This window comes from Cygnus olor, chromosome 8 (assembly GCF_009769625.2).
Source record: "Cygnus olor isolate bCygOlo1 chromosome 8, bCygOlo1.pri.v2, whole genome shotgun sequence".
Taxonomy (NCBI): domain Eukaryota; kingdom Metazoa; phylum Chordata; class Aves; order Anseriformes; family Anatidae; genus Cygnus; species Cygnus olor.
Window position 1 is genome coordinate 12822413 of NC_049176.1, and position 23622 is coordinate 12846034.

At 37.2% G+C, this 23622-nt stretch overlaps 1 protein-coding gene across 19 annotated transcripts in view; it reads right to left on the reverse strand.

Moving 5' to 3' along the window:
* The window catches only part of RABGAP1L (RAB GTPase activating protein 1 like), a 250803-nt gene that overhangs the window by 213749 nt on the left and 13432 nt on the right, over nucleotides 1–23622 (reverse strand). For 12 of the 19 annotated variants that reach the window (XM_040565580.1, XM_040565577.1, XM_040565587.1 and 9 more), the window contains exons 2-7: nucleotides 15259–15426; nucleotides 12937–13129; nucleotides 10572–10782; nucleotides 7564–7738; nucleotides 6593–6753; nucleotides 5697–5807 (exon numbers count right to left, since the gene is read on the reverse strand). In XM_040565580.1, the coding sequence (XP_040421514.1) occupies nucleotides 5697–5807; nucleotides 6593–6753; nucleotides 7564–7738; nucleotides 10572–10782; nucleotides 12937–13129; nucleotides 15259–15393 (986 nt within the window). In that variant the 5' untranslated portion in view covers nucleotides 15394–15426. Of the gene's footprint in view, nucleotides 1–5696; nucleotides 5808–6592; nucleotides 6754–7563; nucleotides 7739–10571; nucleotides 10783–12936; nucleotides 13130–15258; nucleotides 15429–17233; nucleotides 17356–19633; nucleotides 19892–22379; nucleotides 22495–23622 lie in introns of those variants that run through there. The other 7 variants (XM_040565578.1, XM_040565591.1, XM_040565575.1 and 4 more) reach the window with 5 other exon arrangements.

The window sequence follows — 23622 nt, forward strand, 5'->3', positions numbered from 1 at the left end:
TAGCATTTCAAAGATAAAAATATTTTATTGAACATAATGACACAGCTACCCACTGCCTGTAATTTAAAAAAAAAAAAAAATCTTTCTTAGTAATTTTTTGCTAGTGTTATGGTAATGCTCAGGAAATATCACAACATAGATTACAGAAATGACGATGAAATTATTTTCCAGAATAAAGACAACAGAAATTGGTGTCTAACCTATGAAGAAACAATTATTCTTAAAGACAACTTACAATATTAGGTTTAAAGATACCAACAATTCATGTACGTTAGTAAGAGATTGGACAGAACAAATTCACTCAGTCCCTAGAGAAAATGAATTTAAAAGTTATTTTTAAAATTGCTTTCATACAACTAAATGAATGTAACAATTTCACATACTGTATCACTCATAACCTCACTGGTGTGGCATCACCTAGCCTCACAGACCCTTAAAATAAGGATTTGCTCTATTTTTAGACTTTTGTTCTCTCTTTCTTAAGACCAAAGTTCTCTATTTTGCAGACACAAGGGCTCTTCATGATTGCAACTTACGGCCTTCGTCTTTTACATTGTGGATCTCTTGTGACAACACACGTGATTAACATGACTAGGATGAGATAAAACACACCATAGCCCTATGACACACAGTACTAATCCAGTACAAACAGCTAGGTTTAATTTTGCTCAAATAGATTCTATACCAGTCCCATTATCTTCACTGCATGCCAAAAGTGATCTGATAAACCAGAGCAAGTAGGCTCATACCTTTCTTGCACCCTTTCCATTTGCCAAGAGCAAAAATCACCTTCTTAAGTATCCTGGGATAGTTCATTGTCCCAATGACCACTTCTGTATGTATGCCTATTCTCTACTGTCTCCTTCATTTTAGACACAGGTCATGCTTTCCTCTTGGGTTTTAATGGCATTTTAACAACCAGCAGCTATCTCAAGACATACCTCTTGTTTATTTATACTTACTGATCACATAATAGGACATGTATCACAGAATCACAGAATGTTAGGGATTGGAAGGGACCTTGAAAGATCATCTAGTCCAACCCCCCTGCCGGAGCAGGAACACCTAGATGAGGTCACACAGGAACACGTCCAGGCAAGTTTTGAAAGTCTCCAGAGAAGAAGACTCCACAACCCCCCGGGCAGCCTGTTCTGGTGCTCTGTCACCCTCACTGTAAAAAAGTTTTGTCTCATATTTAAGCGGAATCTCCTGTGTTCCAGCTTGCACCGATTGCCCCTTGTCCTATCATTGGGTGTCACTGAGAAGAGCCTGGCTCCATCCTCCTGACACTCACACTTCACATATTTACAAACACTAATGAAGCCACCCCTCCGTCTCCTCTTCTCCAAGCTAAAGAGACCCAGCTCCCCTCAGCCTTCCCTCGTAAGGGAGATGCCCCACTCCCTTAATCATCCTCGGGGCTCTGCGCTGGGCTCTCTCAAGCGGTTCTGTGTCCTTGAACTGAGGGGCCCAGAATTGTACGCAATATTCCATATTGTAGCCCTCCAAAATGCTTTATTGTTGTCATCCTACTGAGGAAATCAAGATAGGACTTTGAGGAATCCTACCATTACCCACAATTGAAAATGTGCATACATAAAAGAGTAGGAAGCAGCTTCTGCCTTAAAGAGTTTGCAACCTAAGCAGAAAAGACAAAGGAAGTTTTATGCCCATTTAGCAACTCTATGAGATTACTCTGTCATGGAGATAGTAAATAAGCCAGGGTTTTGAATTCCAGAATTCCAGTACAGTCATTTAAAAGTATCAAAAAAGATTCCTAGTTAAAAGGAAAAAAAAAAAGTTGAAATATTTGTGAATAATCATTTAAACTTTTGAACTTCCTGACTACTGAAAGCACAAATTCAGTTCTGAAGTTCCTGCAAATCACCTTTGTACTTCTCTCCTTTGAGCATACTCCATGACGAATGAAAAATATTGAACCAAATTATGTATTTATAACATAAGGTGCAAGCTGTTTTGCACAGACTTTTTAATGTTAGATCTCAAATAAGGAAAAAAAACAGAAAGTAAATAACCTCTCTGGGCAATCAGCTCCAGGGCTCAACTCCCTTTGTATTGACAACAACTGGCCTAACTCAGAGGAGTTTCCAGGGAAGTGACTTGTGTCCATTGACTCTAATCCTACCACTCTGCATGCCCAAGAAGAGTCTGGCTCCCTCTCCTCTGTAACCCCACGAGCTATGGGAAAGCACTACGAGAAGCTCCCATTCCCACCTTCTCTAAGGCTCAACAAAAGCTCTTCTGTCATATAGGCCAGTTATCCAAAGGAAAATTTAGATTTCTCAGCAAGCAGAAATTGTAAGACATCATTTGAACAGTCATAGAAAAGTAGTGAAGACAGGATTGTTTCACAGCTTTCAGGCAAGAACACTATCAGCAACAGAGATAGAATAGCAATTACTGTTTCAATAATGCTATACGAACTGTAAAAGATAGTCTTAACATAAGCTATTACTACACCATCTATTACTTTTGGCCCTATCACATTTGGATATATGATTTTTGTTTTCTACCTCATTACTTTTAAACATTAACTTACAACCATAATGGTATTTTTTCTTACCCATACTCCTACACTACTAAAGTCCTAAAAAGTGAAGTGGTAAATGAAACATTAGGCAGCAATGCAGATGTATCTATACAGCCTAAGGCAGTGCCATGTAAAACAAAGGTAGCTAGGATGCTAGGACTTGTACTTAACCATATGAGCAGACTTCTCTGGAGGACTAATTAGACCGGGCAGAATGTTACAGTAGACCAACTGCACTATTTTTAGTTCCTGAGGCAGAAATAGCTAAGAATAAGCTATAACTTATAACAACAGAGGGGTCACCAGCTTCTGGCACATCTACTAAAGAAAACACTAAGGCTGAGATTCAAACGTAGGCAAAATAACCATGCTTTTCAGAGGCAACAGCTCACAGATCCCAGCTCTTGCCGTGCTTCTCTCAGATGCACACAAAAGTTCTGACACGTGCCAGCCAAAATCTTTGAGAAGTATGCTTCTAAAAGAACGGGAGTCGGAAACAAGCAACCCCTGCCTCTCATAGAAATAGGTACTTATGATGACTGGTGACATCCTGCTACTGGAAGAGTCAGGGCTTCTCTTCAAAGTTCAAAAGACTAAACTCAGTTTAACTGAACTAAAGGAGCTCAAGACCTTTGCTTGCAGAGGAGCTTGATTTTACACAAACAGTTGTCACCATGCTCAGCCTCCAATTTCAGAAGTAAAAACGACAATTACGAACATCATCTTCAGAAGAATGATAACGCCCTACCACACACCTCGGTTTCAGAAAGACCTGTAAAGACCATGGGCTTCGGTCCTGCCATTTCTGCACTTAGAGCTGGCTATCAAGTGGCTACATGCAGGTACACTACTCTGTTTAAACTCAGCTAGTTTCTAGACCTGTAAAAAAAAGAATTTAAGCTATTCCTCACTAATATAAATTTTCATTTGTATAAATACGAATGCTACCCACCAATAAAGCCAGTGGTATTACATTAACATGGTAACATGATCTATAAGAGTTTCCAGTAACACTCAGCAACCAGCCAATATTCTACACATCACTTCTAAGGACATCAAGTCTAGACCTTAACCTAAGGAATATCTACATAACTTGCAAGTAACTCTCCTGTACGAATGGTAGCACAGTATATTTAAACACCATTGTTTTAAAACCAACAGAGTCAGTCCTAGAACCTCTCCGAATGAAAGGCTGTTTCACTCTCCAGAACAACTCTCTTAAAGCCCCCTAATTATTAACCAGAATTTTCTTCCTGAACCCCGTAAACAGAGACTTGATATCCCACGCTGGGGGAACAAACCAATGTAGTGCCACCGTGACTCAAACCTGGGAGACAGGAGTGAACATTGCTTCTTTACCTGCTCCAACCAAGATAAAAATAGGCAAGCTCCACAGGGCTTGTTCAAGAACAGGCAACAAAGGTAGGGACAGACTATCTTGGCTGTGAGTAACCTGTGCGATCCAACCCAGCCAAGGGCCCAGCCTGAAGGCCAGAAAGTGGCATCAGCAGAGGTTCTGCCAGTGGTACCAGGTTTATTTTCTGAGACCATCAATAAAGAGTCTGGAACTCTTTAGACCAGAGACCAAATTTCTTTAGCAATAACCTCCTTTTTGCATTATAATTTCACTTATAAATATTTCTGAGACTTTTGGTGTTCTCTTAGGCAAGCTCAATTGATCTTTTACACCATTTTTATTGTATTACTATATAATATAATATATACATATTATGCTCCGAGAGTATATAAAATGACTTACAAGCTTGCGTGTGTCATATCAATTACATGACTTTTATCAGCAAAGTTTGTGGTGATAAAAATAACATCCAAATTGAATCATCCTAAATAACATCAAAATAAAAGCTCAATTCTAATGAAGGCAGTTTTAGGAGAAATACAAAAAAAACAGACCCCTCAGGGTCCCCCACAAGGAAAATGATGTATAGAGATTCAATGTTGTTCAGAAATGCTTAAAATAGTTCATCATTCATGAATTGAAATTTCAAGCCAACATTATTTAAATTAAAAATTTAATCCTAGTGAAAATAGATTTTTTTAAACTGATGAGTAGCAAAAGCACAGTTTTACAATACAAAAGCATTATCATTAAAAATCTCTGCTCTATATCCCTCGTCTAAACGTTTTGTTTCATTTTTGAAAAAAATACCTTGAAAGCACACAGATCAATCAGGTTTTATGAGTTTTTTTTGATTCTCCTGTTATCCTGAATTCCCTTTTCAATAAACTCTAATTCTCCTATTGTTACTTTTTTGATAAGATTGCCATCTGGTGGCATTTGCTCTTTTTAAAAATTGAGATATCAAAAAGGAATTTTCTAATTTAAGCTAATACAATACCCACTATTGTTGTAGCAGCAAGAGTCTACTGTTAATGAACCCATTAACTAATTGTTATTCTTCACGTGCATGGTCTGCTTCTTGTACAAACGTCTTGCACAAAGATCATATTATTCTGTTTAAAAGAGTTCCCCCTCATTTAATTTCCAGTAAATATAATATTTACTTATAACTTTACTAAATAATATGATTATCAACCAGTCCCGAGATCTTCACCATTACTTAAAGACAAACATTAGAAAGATTAAAAAAAAAAAAAACTGCAATGAAATCCTACTGGTCTTGAAGACTCCAACAAGAGATTGCTTCTTCTAACCACTGGGTTGAGTCCAAATTTGTACTATTCTAGTACATTGACCTAACGGAAAAATATTCTCCAGAGTTTAACATAGCTCAGACAATCTAACTTGGTCACTTTCTCTAAATAGTGAGATGCTGATAATGCAGCCTTACAATAAATGTGTGTTTCTGCATTACTTAAGAACAACAAAAAGCAAAATCAAAAGCATTTGCCATAAGTATCCTAACAGCACATACAAAAAATACAACTAAAATGCAAAAAAAAAAAGTTTGACTATTACATACTATGTTTCCAAGACATCTTGTTTCCATCTTAAAAATCACACAAATTACTTCAAGAGAAATTTGCAACTGAACTCTGCACCTAGAAATCAATTATATTATTCAATAATACTGTGCTACTGTTGTTTTTCTTTCTTTTTCCAGGGAAAAGTAGATTAAATACTTTTCTCACAAAAACTTAATCTACATTATCTTATTACTCTTACCTTTCAATGGCCAGTTCTTTGTTCGAGAGTTGTTGAACTGTAATGACCACTTTCTTCTCAATTCCCTGTTTAAGTTTGAAATACAATTTATCTCTATCCTTTGGGACTGGGCTAAAAGAATAATAATAAAGAAGCTCCTTTAGTACAGATAGAGAAGATTAACTGTTAAATACAGAAGAGACAGTAGTAACCAACTTAAACGGTAAATTAATTTGAGAGAACCTCTCATGATATAATCATAAGTTAATAAACAGTCACTGAAGTGTGACTTTGGCTCGCACATAGCATCCTAACTGCCCACAGGATTTATCAGGCCCACATAGTCAATAATTCATGGGGTATTTTGGGTTTTGAAATAATAGCAAGTATGCTGCATATGAAGCAAAAAATAAACAGGACATTTTCACATTATCAACTCTTATCACCAACTCTCTCCTCCATTCCAAAATTTGTGTAATTAACTGTTAAGCAAAAATTATTTTGTTCCCCTGTAATGCTCAGGGTAGTTTACAGTTTTCTAAACTTACAATGAATCTGGAATTAATTAGCTTACAAAAATCTCAATTAAAAGAGTACTAAATTTTACTTATTTAGAAAAACTGTTTTAAGAGAATTTTGTACAGACTTCCTGTCTTTTCCACTTGCACAGACCTACCTTGAGCATCTCTGTCAAAAAATGTCTTCAAAAGAAGCTAATTTGAAAAATGGATGCCGATTTTTTAACCTTTATATAGAAAATATACAGAGAAAAAAATGTAAAAACAGAGCAACAGCTTTCTACTTATAGCAAGTCTACTTATGGAAAGAAGTCAAATGAGTTTCACTGCAACACAGTAGTTGTAAATTTTGCAAGCATGCATGATTCAGAAAGATTTCTACTTTTCCAGTCAGCTTACCTAAAATTTCCTTTTCCGTCATCTTCTTTGACTTCTAAGGAAACACTGAAAGTGTACACATCACTATCTGGAGTAGGAAGAACAAAGTCCTTAACGTGATCAGATGCTTGTTTGGAAGAACGTTTGAATGCTGTTGAGAAACTATATAAAATTCGGCTGACCTGCAGAAAAGCAAAAGAAATAGTGGTATTATTAAAAAATAAAACAGTATATTTTAATGTGGTATTGTGATACGTTATCTTAAGGAACAAATTCAGATATACAAGAGTTTCTGAAGTCAATCCCAAATTCAGTCAATTCTAAAATTACTGTCACTTGCCTTTTATACCAAAGAAAAACAAAAAACAACACAAAAAAACACCACCAACACACACGTCTTCCGTATCTGGTGTTCAATAGCCAAGCAAATGCAATAGTAACATTACCTATTTCTATTCATATCATATTCACTTCTGCTGTAATGCTCAGTAAGTTAATACACATTACAAGATTGAGAATGCAAACCATTAGAGGACCCTAACAATTTATACTTCAAGTAATGCATTTGAAAATACATCTCACAGCTTGCTCATGCAAACATTAAAAAATAAGCTTCTTCTTCTTCATCCTTTATTTTTCCACCCTAGAAAATCCTTCTCTCAAACTATCATGCAATTCTTGCCAAAATAAATAGGGCAACCACAGTACTGTAAGATGATTCTTTGTAAATCTCAAAGATCTACACTATAAAATGAGTCTGAAACCTACCCAAATGATGCCTGAAAAACAAAATACTTACCTTAAATCTAGGCTTTCTAGAGTATAACTTTAAATTTTTATTAATATTCACATGACCACTTGCATGTTTTGTAAAATCCATTGCACGTTAACATATTTTTCACGGCAATATATATGTTTCCACATCAGGAACAACTTTTCCAGATACGTCTTGCATCCTTTATATGAGTCACTATAGAACATTTAATACTCACTGCCTCTTTAATCTCACAGGAGAAAACATGAATCTGGAACTCCTCTGTTCCACAACTGCTTTCAGTGAATGCAAAACAGTCACTCTCTGAAGTTCCAGTTTGTCCACGCACACAAAACAGCACCTTATAGATCGGAAAAGAAGCTATCTCCACATTGCTCAATTGATCTATTATTCTGTTGAGGGAAGGAACAGGGAAGATCAAGTGAAAAGGTCAGTAAAACAAACAGACATACCTAAAAGATTTTTCTGCAATTAAAAAAATATCTAAACTGTAATTACTATCAAATTCAAGCATACAAGCTGCAGAGTAGGAACAGATACGTCAGGTTCCAGCTTTAAGATGTAAAGCTTTTTGGTTTTAAAACAAATTAAGCCACTATTACACTCCATAAGACAAATACAGTACCTCCATCTCACGCAATAATACCAACCACCATTGCTCTGAGATCATTTATGAGAAACAAAAGCAGAAATGTAGAAACCACATCAGTCGTGAAAACATAATTTGCATACAAAGACCAAAGAAAAATCTGTTTAAGGAAGCACTGTTTATACAGAACATGTAAAACTACATATCTTAGTAAACAATTCCTGCTATGTTAGGTGATCATGAATCACAACAGCTTTAAAAGCACCAGAAATGTAAAATCCAGTCTGCCGTGAACATCTGAATTTATTATCCTGCCCTATCCTTTGAGCTAATTAAGGTATTTATAGAAAATTAATAATAAATTATATATATTTATCAAACTGGCTTGTGCTCAAAAACAAAAACCATTTCCACTGGAATTAGGCTTTTCATCCTCCTCATCTTTGTAATCTCAGAAAACTTTAGCGGACCCAGACATATGTAACAAATATATTAACTCCCTTGAAACACTTCAGGGTGCCACTTATTTTTTCTTTTTTTTTTTTTTTTTTTAAAACAAAAACAGAAAAAAGTTTATCATACTAGAAAAACAACCTTAGCTCCAAAAAAATTAATCAATGTAAATAATGAAAGTTGTGTGTTTGTTTCTCTAAAAAACAAACTGCAAGAAAATTGCATTAACAACTACAAAAATAAACGTAGAAAACAAATGATAATAAGAAAAGATCACTGCAACAACACTGTGTGTAGCTCCATCAAGAAGAAATTGCTGTGTAACGCTCCGGGTTATCAGTATGCTGGCTGCAGATATAATCATACTCTCAGGCAGGATAACTTTTGCTTCAGCAGCACCGGAAGGGTATACACACCTTCCCACCCAGTCCTTCCCATCTAAATGCCACTTACACTGCTCTAAGGGCTCATACAAAGCTTTAATTCATGTCGAACTCCTAAAAGAATCCAAAGAGTATTTGACAAACTTTAAAGAGAACAGGGGTGGTGTGCTCACAATGGACAACTGCACAATGAATTTCAAGCACTAACAGAGCTACACAGGCGTCCTCTGTCTTCTCACTCTTTATGCATATGCACATTCACACCAAGGCTGACTAAGCATTAGATATTTGAACAGAATCCCGAGTCCAGAACAATAAAGAAGTATTCTTCCAAAAGCAAGAAAAGCCCAGAGAGGATTCAGCATACTGTAATATTGGAGGGACATGTGAAATGGAACTTCAGAGAACAAGTGGCCAGGTATTAGGAATGGAAACACTCCTAAAAGATGGCACTGGTGTCACTTGAACTTTGATGGAGCATATTATACCACACAGGGGTTCGACTTTATAGTTCTGTGCAGATTCTTATGCTGTCTTTACTTCACAGGTGGCCCTCTGCAACTAAAGATAAAAGGAACCTGAATTTTTACTTGCAAGAAAAAAACCTTCTTGAATGGCCACAGAATCTATGAAAATAAGTACAGCAAACCTAACATCTAACGCCCATGTGACAGCTGCCATACTTAAAGCATGCAGTGAAATTTCCTAATTCAAATGAAGTATTGCCATAACCTCAAATGAAATCTTAAATTGAGTTCAAAGACCAAAATGGAAGAAAATAATTTATATGCTTAAAGCTCTCTCTATCTAGGCAAGATTATAGTCAACACAGTTTTCACAAAAAGATGAACAAAGAAGGTCTAGAAGCTCAGACATTTAATTTATCAATAAACTAAGGACAAGAGTTAAATTAGACCAAGAATCCGTGTCTCTTACCAGAGGAAGATAGGAAATGAAGGAAATCTAACCAGATTCTTCAGAAATCTCAACTCAGAGTTAAAATAAATAAATAAAAATAAAAACCCCTGAATATTAAGATGCTCCCTATTTCTGGATGCGGGACCACTGCAGATACACCTTTATTGCATTCTGATTAACAGGACACTTTCATCACTAATTAGAAGACCCTTCTCACAGGGAACAAAAAAATGTTTTCTATCTGGAGATAACCGACATATGCATTGTGAGGCAGGCACAGGTGAGATCTGGCTTTACCATAGCTATGTCTGGAAGCAGAGACTAACATCTCAATCCCTCAAGAAGAATGAAAGAATAAAACGAACTCCCTCAGCTAACCCAAGACCTGCAGGACTACCACTACCTCCACATATTTACCTTGCATGTGATTACACGCTAGAAGAAAAATGGGAGAAAACAGGCATTATCAGCTCTCCCTTTCCAAAATACCAGTAATCACTGAACAAGATGTGTATGTGACCCTACAGCTAACAAGTGGGCGGTTACTGATAATTAGTACAGAGAAATTGACCCTCAGAGTAATCCCACACTCAAAAGGTGACTTCCTGCCTCACGTTTCATTTTCAGGATTCATTGGTTTGAAAAGGCTCAAGTCGACCTTCGTAGGGTTTAAGGAAAATAACCACAAAGAAGTGAATGTGATCATCAATGCAGCACTTCCACAGATTAATCACTTCCCTTTCAAAGACAAAGTTTTCCACTGAAGTTGTACAAGAATCCTAGCCCCAAATCCAACGATTCTACTTCCCCATGTGAGTAATGAAGTCAGAACTCGCCTTTTACGTGTCTGTGCAAGTAACAAAAGGAACATTTGTATATTACCTTACAGAGCCTTCTGGAACATTTGGAACATAAAGTGTTACGGGTAAAGGGGCCTGACATGAGTATTTCATGTTTGCCATGGCACGTAGAGCTTCTGGCTCATTCCGAGGGGCAGACACCTTCATGCAACCTAAATAAGTCAGTTTGTTAAACAACACACTGTCCTCTTCCAGGGGTTCAGTAGGAGAAGATGGCCTTGGTGCAGACACTTCTGAAAATGAAGAAAACATTTCTTTAACCATTTGGTTTTATTTTTCACTTATGGTTTTCTGAATAAGTTTCAGAGCAAAATCTCCTGTTGCTTCTGAGAAGCATGGGAGTAAAAAGTCAAACTCCAACAGTAAGAAATCCACTCAGCAGCTTAATATTAATATTACGGCTATTCTAATGCAGGTTCACAAGTATTGCTTTGGGTCAAATTGCGTTTTGATTCTTTTCAGCAGTACTGAAATACTTGTTTTCTTTATGCTTCAGTCCCAGCTGTTCTTTACTTTGGTTTCCTTCTAAATCCCCATTTCTACTCATTATTTTTGCATAGAGATGCCCCTATTTCTCTTCTCGGCCATGTCTTTGCAGCTTATATAGAATTATTAAATTTAAACATGGCTCACATCACTGAGATAGCAACATTGAATGCATGGAACCATCAGGGAGCTTAAGAAAAGGGATATGCATTTGGTCCTCTAATCAGCAGAAGAGAAGCACTCTTTTTGCACTATCACACTATTATGGACAGGGAAGACCCTGAGGGAGCTTTTTTGTTTGCTTGCCTTTTTTAAAGGCATTTTGACTTATGAGAAAAGAAAGGAAAGGTGGAAGTTAAGAAAAATTCAGAATTATGAATCAGATTATCTTTACAGGTCCTTTCCAACCTGGATTACTCTATCTTAAACTCCTTTTCAAAGACAGGTCAGGTTAGATTAGGGCTAGTTACAAATGGAATCAGGTTGCTCAGAGCCCTGTCCAACTGATTTTTATCTCCAAAGATGGGTATTCCAAACCTCTCTAAGAAATCTGCTCTCTGTATTTCCTACTCCTTTTGACTATAACTAATATTTCCACAACACTTAAGTCATAAAGGCTGCACAACTGAATGATTTCTATTGAAGAAGAGGAAAAAAAAAGCATTTACAAGTATTTGTTAGTGCATTCGTGCTAAGTTACGTTCCGTTTAATGCAGATCAGTCTGTAAAAATCATGTCACATAGGAACCCAGTAAGATAAATTTCCCAAAACAGATCATTCTAAAATACAGCATAAATGTAACTAACTGAACAGTGTTTCCATGATTTGTAAGCTGTGTATCTTATTCTACCATTAAAAACTTATTTGACTTCCTAAACACATACTATGGGAACTATCTGTCTGATAGAATGACACAGAAGTGCTCTGCATACTTCTGAGGGAAAAAAATAATAATTCAAGGCCCAGGGACAAGGCAATAGTCTTGTATTCCAAATAATTGGGGTGTGGGGACAACAACATACTTTCATTCTAATGTCTTGCTGTCAAAAAGTAACCGAGAAGACCCAAATTCTTTGATAATTATTCCTTTTCTTATATTACATTTCAATGTTATTAAAAATGCTCTAGCAAAACCACCAATGAATTATCTGTAGACAGCTACCCTGCACAAAATATTGACAGTTACAACTAGTCAGTGCAATTCAAAAGTAAAAAATCCAAACGAAACAAGAGTTCAGATCAGCTGTCACAAAAGTGTAAATCATATCAATGGGAGCAAATTTTAAAAATTCAGTCAGATTATTAAATAGTTTCTAAATATTTTTGGACTTAAGGAACAGAAAGGCTTGGGGTGAAAAAAAAAGGTTTATATAAAAAGCTTTCACTCTTCCTTTTTTAACAAAATTTTCAAAAATCAGCAGAACACTACAATCAGTCCTAGCAAATATCAATTTTGTAACTGTTCTTATTCATACTCGGTGATAAAACCAGAGACAAAACATTTATTAGTTTGCTCGTGGTATATCTCATTTTCAGGTAGTAGAGTCAACAGACACTCATGAAATTTCTCACATCCCATCAGTAGCACCTTTACCTCATCTAGAGTACGTTCAGCAAGCTACCTGATACTTAGTCCTGACTCGTCTAGGGCTGGAGACAAAACCAAAACTATCTTGACCAAAACTGAATAGCAAGGGGTACTGATCTGAGTACAGTCTGTTCCTGTCTATAACCCTCTCCTAATCTGAAATGGAGAAGAGGCCCCAAGCTATTCTCCAGAACAGTTACAGAATAAAGTTCCAGAAAGCATTATATTCATTTTAACTTGAAACTTTAAAGGAAAGAACTGCCATATATGATCAGGAACAGGACATAAGATGGGGAAGCATTTTGTCAATACCTGTAGTAGAAGGGTCTAAAACAAGGTGCAAAGATGGCTGATTTGTTTGACCTGCTGACCCATCTCCAGCTGCCTGGCTGCAGGCATCACTGGAACCTTCTTGGAGAGTAGTGAAGTTGTTCTGGTCTTTTTCAGAATCCCTCAGTATCTCTTCCATTGCCTTCTCCAGCTGATCATCTCCATCTGAAAATACCTGTAAGTAGAAGGGTATGACATTTTTATAGCTACTTGTAGTTTGACTACTATATTTTACAATCTTGCTGCAAAAGTTAAGAAACACTTAAACAGGACAACACGCTAAGCGCCTGTAAGACTATCATAACACATCTGAAACAACTGTATTACTAAATGATAGTGTTCATGCAAGGCTTCCAATATCCGTGAAACATTCTCAGAAGAATACTCAGTCTATCTTTTCCTTTTTAACATTTAATACTAAAACAGTTATGAGTTACCATATAAATGAGCAATAACCAGTCAGAAAATTGTGGATTTTGTCTTTAAATTACTTACCAACCTAAAGTGCAAATAAGAAGACCCTAACAAAACTTGACAAAGTAATTTTTTTTTTAGGTATGCAATACTAACAAATAACCTTATCACAAATGAAGAAGCTGTGAAATGTTGGTAATTTAGATGACCAAAATAAAGATACCTACATTTCTTTTCCTAAAGGTAAGAGAAACTCAGCATTCTCCAAGAAGTCATGGGTTTTTTTTTTCCTTTTGTTGTTGTTTTTAAACATGTTCTGAATAAAACAATTCATTTCATTTCAACTAGTTGTTCATGCCTTCATGTTCAATCCTATATTTTCACTTCCTCAAGTTCTGCTCACTGATCTATATGTGCTTATGGAAAATGACAGACAGCAGAATGAGATTCTTCTGAGAAATCACAAAGGCACTATTCGTATGGAGTCTTACCTATTTGTTACACTAATTGTACAGAAGGATAATTATGTATCACGAGATGATTATCTTAGTTTTCCAGGTGGAAAAAAAACAGGGGGGACAGGGAGGAAAAGCACTGGGAAAACAAGTAACCTGGCCATGGCTGCGTTCTTCCTCCTGAGTTACACAACATGCCAGCAGTGGAGCCAGCTACTTCCATTCTAGTTTCACCTGGCAGACTGCTACACTACCCACCCACCAATCAATGTCGGCAGTAAGTTTCTAGTTTCAGAGGACACTAATGTACACATCAAAGCTTAGTACTAAATTACACTGAAACCAAAGATCTCAGAATCAAGAGAATTAAATATAACCCAGTGTATCATCCCACTACGTACACTGCACATATTCACACTGCTAGTCCAACAACCATCTATCTAAAACCTACAGACACCTCTTCAAACAACAGGTTTGTGTGCTTAGACTCTCCATTCAAAACAAAGAAATTAACAGACTTTGTTGCAGATTTTTCTTATAGAAAAAGTCTTATTTTCTTAGCCATATCCAATCCATTCCAGTTGTTTCACCAATTGTCCCACACCTACAAGGGGTGCAAGCATATGGAAACAGCAGGAAAATAGTCAGACATTCCTTAGGAAAAAATACAGCCTTCCACAAATACTAATGTTTCAGACCATAAAACAACATAGCCAGTAGTAAAGTTGTTTTATGGATTCTACCTTGCAGCTTATTTAGTAACTATATCTGAAAGTGTTTAATTTAGACTGAAATTATTGGTTGTAAATAACTGCCAGTTATGCAAAGATAAAATATTTCTCGTCTCAAGGGGAAAAAATTTGTATTGTTCAAAGAAGATCAAAACCAGTAAACCAGCTACTGCAACTGAATTGGTGAAATTTGCAATAAACTGAACAGCTGTCATCCAAATACTAAAATATTCTAGTATTTAGAGGTAGAAAGCTTCTAGAAAAGCTTTTAGTCATGCCTAAGGTAGACTAAGCAAGAGAAATAAATTAAAAACAAAAAATAAACTCCAAGACCCACTGTGGTCTATTCCTACACAGTATGTGTTCTCTTATGAAAAAAGTATTCAGTCTCTGATCCCTAGGTAAAGAATACTTCCTAAGCTTTAATAGGAAGCTTAATTTTTTTAAAAGAGCTTTTAAGTCCCTTTTTAATGTATAAATCCACAGAATACTAGGAAGTTACTGAAAGAAAGTCTGAACAGCTATATTTGAACAGACTTGCTTGATCTGAGCTGTTAATTTCACTAGTAATGAGCAGAGACAAATAATAGTCTACGATACTCCCCAAGAGCACGTAAGTATCTTTAATTAAATATTCAAAAGAAGTTTCCTCTTTTTGCTTAATATGAATCTTAATACTTATTTAAAATAAAGCAGTAGTAAACCTTTAGCTGAGGCTTTTCATCTTTTCCAGAGGAGTCCTCAGACTGCTGATGAACCAGGACAAAATCTTCATTAATTAACGTGGATACAGTTTCAGGAATTCTACTGGCTTTGCTAAATGATGTTTTGACTTCCATCTCAGGTCAGTAGTCTTCTCCTGCCAAAATAACCTAAAGAAGAAGGAAAATGTTAAGGAATGAGTTCTTAAGCTATAAATAATACGATAATAGGTGTAATAGGAAGTTGCTATAAGATAACATCATACTTAAAGTCACACAAGTGTATTATAATGTGCTTAATGACATTTCTCAAACTGATTTCGTTGATATACAAGTTCATTTTTTAATAGCAAGTGCGGTTTTTAGGGTGTCTACTTAAAAATCCTATGATTTAACAGCAGAAACTGTTATCTATGTCTATGGGTAACACAAAAACAAGCCTACTTTGGAGCTTACATTTCTGCTGTTTTTAATCCTCCAGAGCCTGCTCCCTCTGTCTCCCTAATTCCCACCTTTATCCTTTCCCCCTCATAAAGATCTATTCCTTAACTAGAATGTCACACAGGTTATGTGAAGATGCAGATTATCTGATGACTAGTTTTCCAGAAATTATGTATCAAAGTGTATACTATACAAATGAAAACATATTTAACAGACAATTATGTTACAGTTGTTTTTTCATTATTATATCTACTGATGAAGTCAAAGATGATACTACACCACAATCGCATCCTTCTTAGCAAGTTTCTCTGAAATTGTCTACAATAGAGTTAATCCTGTTACTTACAAAAACAAAGAAAAGAAATAACTTGTAAGTACTTGAACAAGTTTTCTCCTGTCCCCAAAGGAAAAAAAAAACACCCTTAAGCAACAAAAAAATAGCAATATATTGGTATCTCTTCACATTGCAAGTTCATTAAAAAACAAAAGCAAACAAACATAAAAACCCTCCACAATCAAGACCAGTCCCAGCACTTCAGAACGAGGACAACTACTGTAAGTATCCAACACAAAGAAAGAATCACCTACATTAATTCAGAACATCTTCCCTGGTCCCTTAGGGAACAACGACCTAGAACGAAGAATACTGGATACTACATGTTGTTTTCAAAATAAAATGTATCTGCACTTTTTTCTCTTTAAAATTTATATATATATATATATATATATATATATATATATATTATTTATTTATTTATTTTCCAGATACTTTTGATAAATAGCAGATACCTGCAGACATGGTACGCTTCCATATCAGTGTCCTGAAAAATCCTAGTCAGACTAAGCACTGGGCATTGGTGTGCTTAAGCCACAGAGTTCTGAAGGATCACTTACAGCAGTGGGGGACAAAAACTGCTCCCTACTGCCATACTTGCAAGGCTGAACATGATTTTTACCTTGAAGCTGGATGCAGAGACCTAAAACACTGCTTGGGCCCTGCCTCCTTCTGAGCTACAGTTTCAAAATAATAAGTGATCAAGAAAAGAACGCAAATTTAGGTCTACCTAGAGGGAGCTACAAAAACATCACTTAAGAAAAGCCATGCAAGCCCTCTTCCTTTCTCAGCAAGCGTTATTTAAACCTGCTAGCTACAAGAGGCAGGTCAGCAATTTGGAATCAAAAAACAAACGTGGAAACTACGCTTTCAATACAAAAATATTTTGTATCACTTTTGAAACCACAGTCAATATGCTTTTGGTCTTTTAAAGACGTGGTTTGTCATAACCATTTACACACACAGCTTCACCAGAATATTTTCCCTCTCCTTAACACAGTCAGGATTTTACCTTTCAAGGCAGGAAGGGCATTATACCCAGAAGTCTCAGAACAACTAAGGAACTCAAATTCTTCAAATAACTAACATGTATTGTAGCACAAAAATTTGCTAGGAGACTCATATTAGAAAGAGGCCACCAAACAACAGCTACAATACTCAGAGAAAGATTACAAATTTGGATCAGCAGTGAGACGAACTCACAAGCATGAATATTTTGCAGACAAATGACATAAGGTGAGCTCCGCCCGAGCCTCGGTAATGGATTCACCACTGCTGTCAGTTTTGATTCAGTGTTTTGAAGTATCTTGGCTTTAAAGGTCTTTCTGGCAAGAGACAAAACCAAGTTTAAATATATGACACTGAGTACGTTATGAACAGTTTATTAACCCCATCTAGTTGCTTTTTAACTAATGTAATCTTGGAAAAATGTTACTGAAGAATGTATCTATTATTTGCAATAAAGAGCCAGTCCAACTCAAAATGAGTATTAATTTCAAAGCCAATCCTCAATACAGTAGCAGAACTTCACTTTATGGAATTCTTTGAAGGTGATGGAAGAACAAATACAGGCTCCCCGAATACAGCATATTCTGAGAAATCATTAAACCTGCGAAGTTACACCTCCACGGGAGAAAACAGCAGAGGGTGATGGGACAGGACAGTCCTGGCCACATCAGGAGCAAAGATCCAGTCCATCAGAAGCTTCCCCCTCCCAGCCCACAGGTACTATTGCTGGATGTCCTGAAGACAACAAACTAAAAGCCTCGCCTCTACATCTAGCACATTTGCAGAAAGGAGGATCACAAGATACGCTACTTTGACGTTTTGTTGTGTTTTAGTCTAAGTTTCAGTCGGTGAACTTCATGCATGTAGTTATGGGAGACCAGCACGGGAGCTCCACTCCGAGAAGGCCCTACTGCACGAATTATTGAAAGACAAACGCAAGCTGCTAACAGCAGCGTATCACCAGCTCTTCTTTCTGTAATAAGGGAGGACAGACAGGCACACTGTCAACTAGAAAACACTTTTTGTAGCAATATTTTAACAAGAAAACCAGGGTAAATGTACATTTGTAAAGCCAGAAAAAATGCTAACAAAACAAGGGAAGCATACTGAGGTTTGTTCTTGCCTTATGTGGATAAAGATAGTTTAAGGGAAGTCCTACTTCCTAAATAAGGAAGACGAAGGAAGTATTATAAATAGCAGATGACTGCAGGGAGTTTCTAATTCCGTGCAAATTTCCTAAAAGCATACCATACGCATTCTTGCAATTACATTTGATTTGCAAAGCACTTAATGTATTTTAGAGCATAGTTTAAGCTTGAACCACCACACTGAGTGCAGACACATACCTTCTTCCAGACACAGCTATGCTAGCTGAATAAATTACCACCCCTGACCTTTTCATTCCAGCCTACTCCAAGCTGCCATCAGCATTATTCACCCAATGTTCTTTATCCCAGTTCAGTGAAAACTACTGCAGTCTCCACTTGACAGCCAAAGATGAACACGCACAGGTCAGCCATTCAGGAGGTGAGTTCCTTGACCAGAAGGATGCATCTCTACACTCCTCATCCCACACAAGCACAGTTACAAGTCTACAAACCACACAGGTCTTCTGCTAAGACCACCTCTTGATGTCCATGAGAGACATCATGCCAGGTGACAAGTTAAAAACAATGGAAACTATGGAAAATGTGGATATTATAAGGATCAACATCTCGCTGTGAACAGACTGCTCGTTTCCTCCCCCTTTCTAGTCACATGCCATTTAGAAAGCAAAAGCTTTACATACAATATTGCATGACCAATCTGTGATCAAAAATAATTTTTAATGCCTGAAAATATATCAAGAATCATGATCAAGTCATACTCAAAATTAAACAACTTGAGTAAAGTTCATATGAGAGTTTAATAATTTGACTGGGAGTCTCAAGAAGATTATTGAGATTTATACCATTTTAAGAAATAAGCTACTTAGAGGGAAAAAGTTGTTTTGTTTTTTTTTTTTCCACATCATAAATACACATGCTCTAATACTTCAGCTAAGCACTTTTGAAGAAAAGCAATGAAGAGAATAAAAACCTCTTTTGAATGAATCAAGGTTATTTGGGGAACAGAAGGAACAGAACACCTGAGAGGGTTTTTTATACTGTATTAACAAGAAAAAAGGCAAATGACTTCTGGACATCAGTAGATCATTATGTTATTTCCCTTTCTTCATTAGCTTCACCCCATATTAAGGACTTTTAGTCCTTAGTCATTGCACAGTTATAAACCTGAACTCCCCTCTTCCTTACAAAAGTCAAAAAACAAATGACAGTGTCACAAGTATGCATGTGCAAAGAACAGACCCCCCTACTAAACTCATAAATAAGTTGTTTTTTTTTTTTTTTAATTGTTGACTGCATTAGTCAGAACGTACAGACAGCTATACAGGCTACAGTCCTGTTCAGTTTATTCCCTGAAATTAGTAGCAGACAATCCTGAAGCTGAACGCTCTCTCAGAATACTGATGAAAGAGGTTTAGCATTTGCATTTGGTTACTGCTCAAACTGCACTTGACAGTCAGGGACAGGAAAGTCTGTAGAAGTAACACACCTCACCTGCTTTTGCATGAAGTCCAGTGGCTTTGTTTAAGCTGCTAGTGTGGTTTAGTTTCAAAAGGTGTGAATACACCTTCTGTTCTGGCAACAGCACTCGAAGGATAAAAACCACAGGCCAGATGGTCACTACCCAAACCATCCGGGTGGAGAGTCAGAAAGGCTCGTCCAAAAATGCCTTCAAAAAGATGACAATAAATCGTGCTTTCAAAGTTCTCTTCACAGTAATACTGGAAGTATGTACTACTACCGCAAGGAAGTAATTTCTACAAAGGAAGTATCTTAGCAGTCACATTCTTTCCTGTAGAGAAGATAATTCTTCCTCCACACTGATGAGCAATACCACGAAGAAAACAATTCAGAAACTCAGCAACAATTACACAGGAAGAAATTATCCCAAAACTCTGTTAAACAAAGTAACTGTATGATGAAACAACTGCAGTTCTGAAAGAGGAACAATCTCAGAAAGGGGTTTCTGACAAACAGCTTTTCAAAACAAAAGATACTGGAGATAGAAAGTAATCAGATTTACCTAAAATAGGGGGGAAGAAAAGATCTTCCTCTGAAAAATATTTTAAGTTCCAGTGGTACTATGACGACTGAAGAAAAGCTGTTGCTTTTCTCTGTGAGCTTTGCCTTAGAGCTTTACACCGCCCATTTCGTCTTTCTGTACTTCAGTTCCCAACGCTTCGCTTATACGAAGTCCTAGACAAAAGCTAAGCCACTCCTGTTGGAATACAAGCATTTTGGGGCCAGAGACCAGAACTCACTGCATATGCGTACAGCGCTAAGCATTAGAAGGCCCAAACTTAGCAGCTTCCCTGCTTCATTCCTGTAAGGCACCATGGGTTCATCGCAACTGCCTACGCCAGCCTCAGTGGCAGAAGAGCAAGAGAAGCTGAAGAACAGCAGCACTGGAGGACTCATGTCCTCCATTGGAAAGAGAGAATCAAAGGAAGGGTCAGCGACTTCCCAGAAGGGGATTGCTTTGCAGACCTGACTAGATTCAAAAAGTTCCTCAGCAGACTGGTCCCCATTAGCAAATGCCAACTTTAACAGGAACCAATCTTCTGAAGCAGTTACCTGACATTTTTGTGTTTACTTCCAGTTCACGTTCAACAAGTATGTCAAAGCTACTGCTGAAGTTCACTGTAGGTTTGGACAATATTTAATTTTCTTTCGGTATTACATTCAACATACCAGTAAACAAATCCTACTTCTTTTCAGAACTGATATTCTTCAGGGGACTCTATGGGAGCTTTCCGAATTGGAAAGTCTCATAAAACTATGCAGTGATTCACCTTCTGCTAACAGATGCATGAAGTGCAAATGTACACCAAGAAGCGTAGCTTGTTCCCTTTTTGAGCCACACAATACAATGCACGTGTGCGAAAAGAGCGTTTAGCCAACTTAACTTGAAACCACAGATGTGACTTAGATTTGCAGTTTACTGAAGCGGTGGGCATTACATTTTAATTTGCTGCTAAGGAAGCTGGAAACCAGACAGACGTGGACAGTCCTACACACACACACAAATAACTGAGTGTCTTTACCATTGCTTCGTATTTTAAGCAGCATGTCAAAACACTGTGCTACCGTAAGTCTCACCCAGGGAGGTAGCTACCATTATTGAGAGGCATACCTTCTTCAGAAAGCCAACAAATGCTTCACAAAGCTTTAGCTTTTCAATGCTTTTTCACTCAAAGACCAAATAGCTTTCTAAAATTCCTTACTATGTTGTACATTTAAGCAGCGCAGCTAACCATCTTCCACAAAATCCTTTTCTTTCCTATTGACCGAGTGGATGCATATGCAGCTGAAAACCCTAGGTTTCATAAAAGCAGTGTTTAAACCTCATCAAAATCAACAGCACTGTAATTTTACCCTTAATGCCAAATTCTCTTTGTGTAATGTTCATATAAGAAGCTAAGTCCCTATGTTCACACTACTACTGGTCTATGATCCATCAATTGTTTCCCAGTATCCTAGTTCTGGCTGTGAAAGACGCTGTAAAGCACATCTGGGAAAAACAGAATTAGCATTTACTTGGCTTACCAATACTGTTTCCTGAGATTAAAATCAACCTAATATAAGGAGATTGATGCTGTATAAAACATTGAAATGTATTATATTAAAATATTAATATGTATAGATAAGTATACGTATAAAAGCGTCTTCTAATTTCCATGAAAGCAATGTTAAGAGCTCAAAACAACAACAGCAAAAAAACAACCACACACACAAGAAAAGAAAAATCAACCATACAACTAAAAAGTAACCACAGAGCTTATTTTGGCAACACTGCCTCCTCTGTGAAAGCAAACTCCTACTTAATACACAACAGCAAATAATGAGGCTGTTCACAGACAGCAGACTGTTTTCAGTTGTTGTACTGGGTGCCTAGATACAGAGAAACAAGAGGCCTAGATACAGACTGGTTTTATGTCAATTTTGTAGCCAAGGAATAACTCTTAAAGGAAGACAGAAACAAAAGAAAACTACATAAACAAGAAAATGTCTATCTTCCTTCAAAAGCATACTGCACACAGATCTTACAAAATAAATTTTAGCACAACCTTTTAAACAGATCCCATTTTGAATGCCATGCTCTTTATTCTAAAGGAGAGAAACTGCTTTGCTGAGCTGAAACTGGATTATGCATAAACCACTGAACCACTTAAAGATTGCAAAGATGAATAGTTTGGAGTCATTTGGGGAAAAATACTGGTCTTATTCATCTTAACTGTAAGACGGCCAGGGCGAAGAACCCTTCCAGAATGATGGTAGGCACGTGCTTGGTATATCAGTGGAGTGTGACTCAGGCAAGGAACCAGCTGACATTTACAACCCAGCAGAGAAGGGCCATCTCTTCTCTTCAGCAGAGATCATCCACCGCTGCAAATCAAAGGCAAGAGGGAAGATGAGAAACAAGTGTAAACCAAACCAAATCCACCAATCCAAACCCCATACAATTTAGGGGCGGAGGGAAGGGTATCATACATGCTAGATGAAAGATCAGTCCAGGTGAATGAAAGAACATCGGGTAAGCTGCTAGCCACAAAGGTAGCCGCCAGTAAGCTGGATACTTTCATTTGCTCAAACTCCACAAACTAAGAAAAAAGCATTGCAGCGAACAAGCTACACCCTAGACAAAACAGAGTTAAAAATAAGGTTGAGTTGGGTGTTTTTAGAAAGAGAGAAACAATTACTCAGGCCTAAGATTGTCCACACACACAAGTGAGCGGCAGGAGAAAGGAGCTAACAAACAGATGACACCAGCATACCTGCTTCTTACTGACACGTGGTACTTTATGCTGTTTACAAGTATAACCAGTAGCAGCTAATCCAATTAGGACTGAACCAATTTAAAAAAATTTTTGATTTTCTGCTAATTAAAAGCAAAACTGTTGTCCTCCCTATCCGCCTTTCGAAACATAGACTTTAGAAATAAGTGTAAATATGGCAGCTTCCACTACCCTACAGGGGTCATCATTCTTCTTGTGTCTTACGGGAGAAACACACACATACACACACACACACACAAATACAGTAAATCTGCACATCAAGTGTTCTGGTACACAGGCTTACTGGGTAGCCTACCAGGATTTCAGACAACTCGCTTAAGCACAGCAGCTCATTGTACCTCAAGGACAGAGCAACCAACGTAAATGAGCACTGAAGTACTTCTTCACGCTGCTTTCCTGTCATCAGCTAAGCACTAACACTTGGCTTCTTGAGCCAGTAAGTTATTTCTTACTTTGGAAAATATAAGGTAGCAGCAAAGAGTGCCCGATTTTTCTCGGCTGCAGTCTGACTGGGCAGCACGTCAGTTTCCTCTGTTCTGCATTGCAAGATGATGCTTCCAGGCAGCATTCAAACTGAACCCAAGCACTAGCTGATTTACTAAACCATATGGCCACTCACTCCATAACCATAATGACCTATATTCCAGAGGATGGCAGTAGCGTAGGACAACCAGTGTTTTAA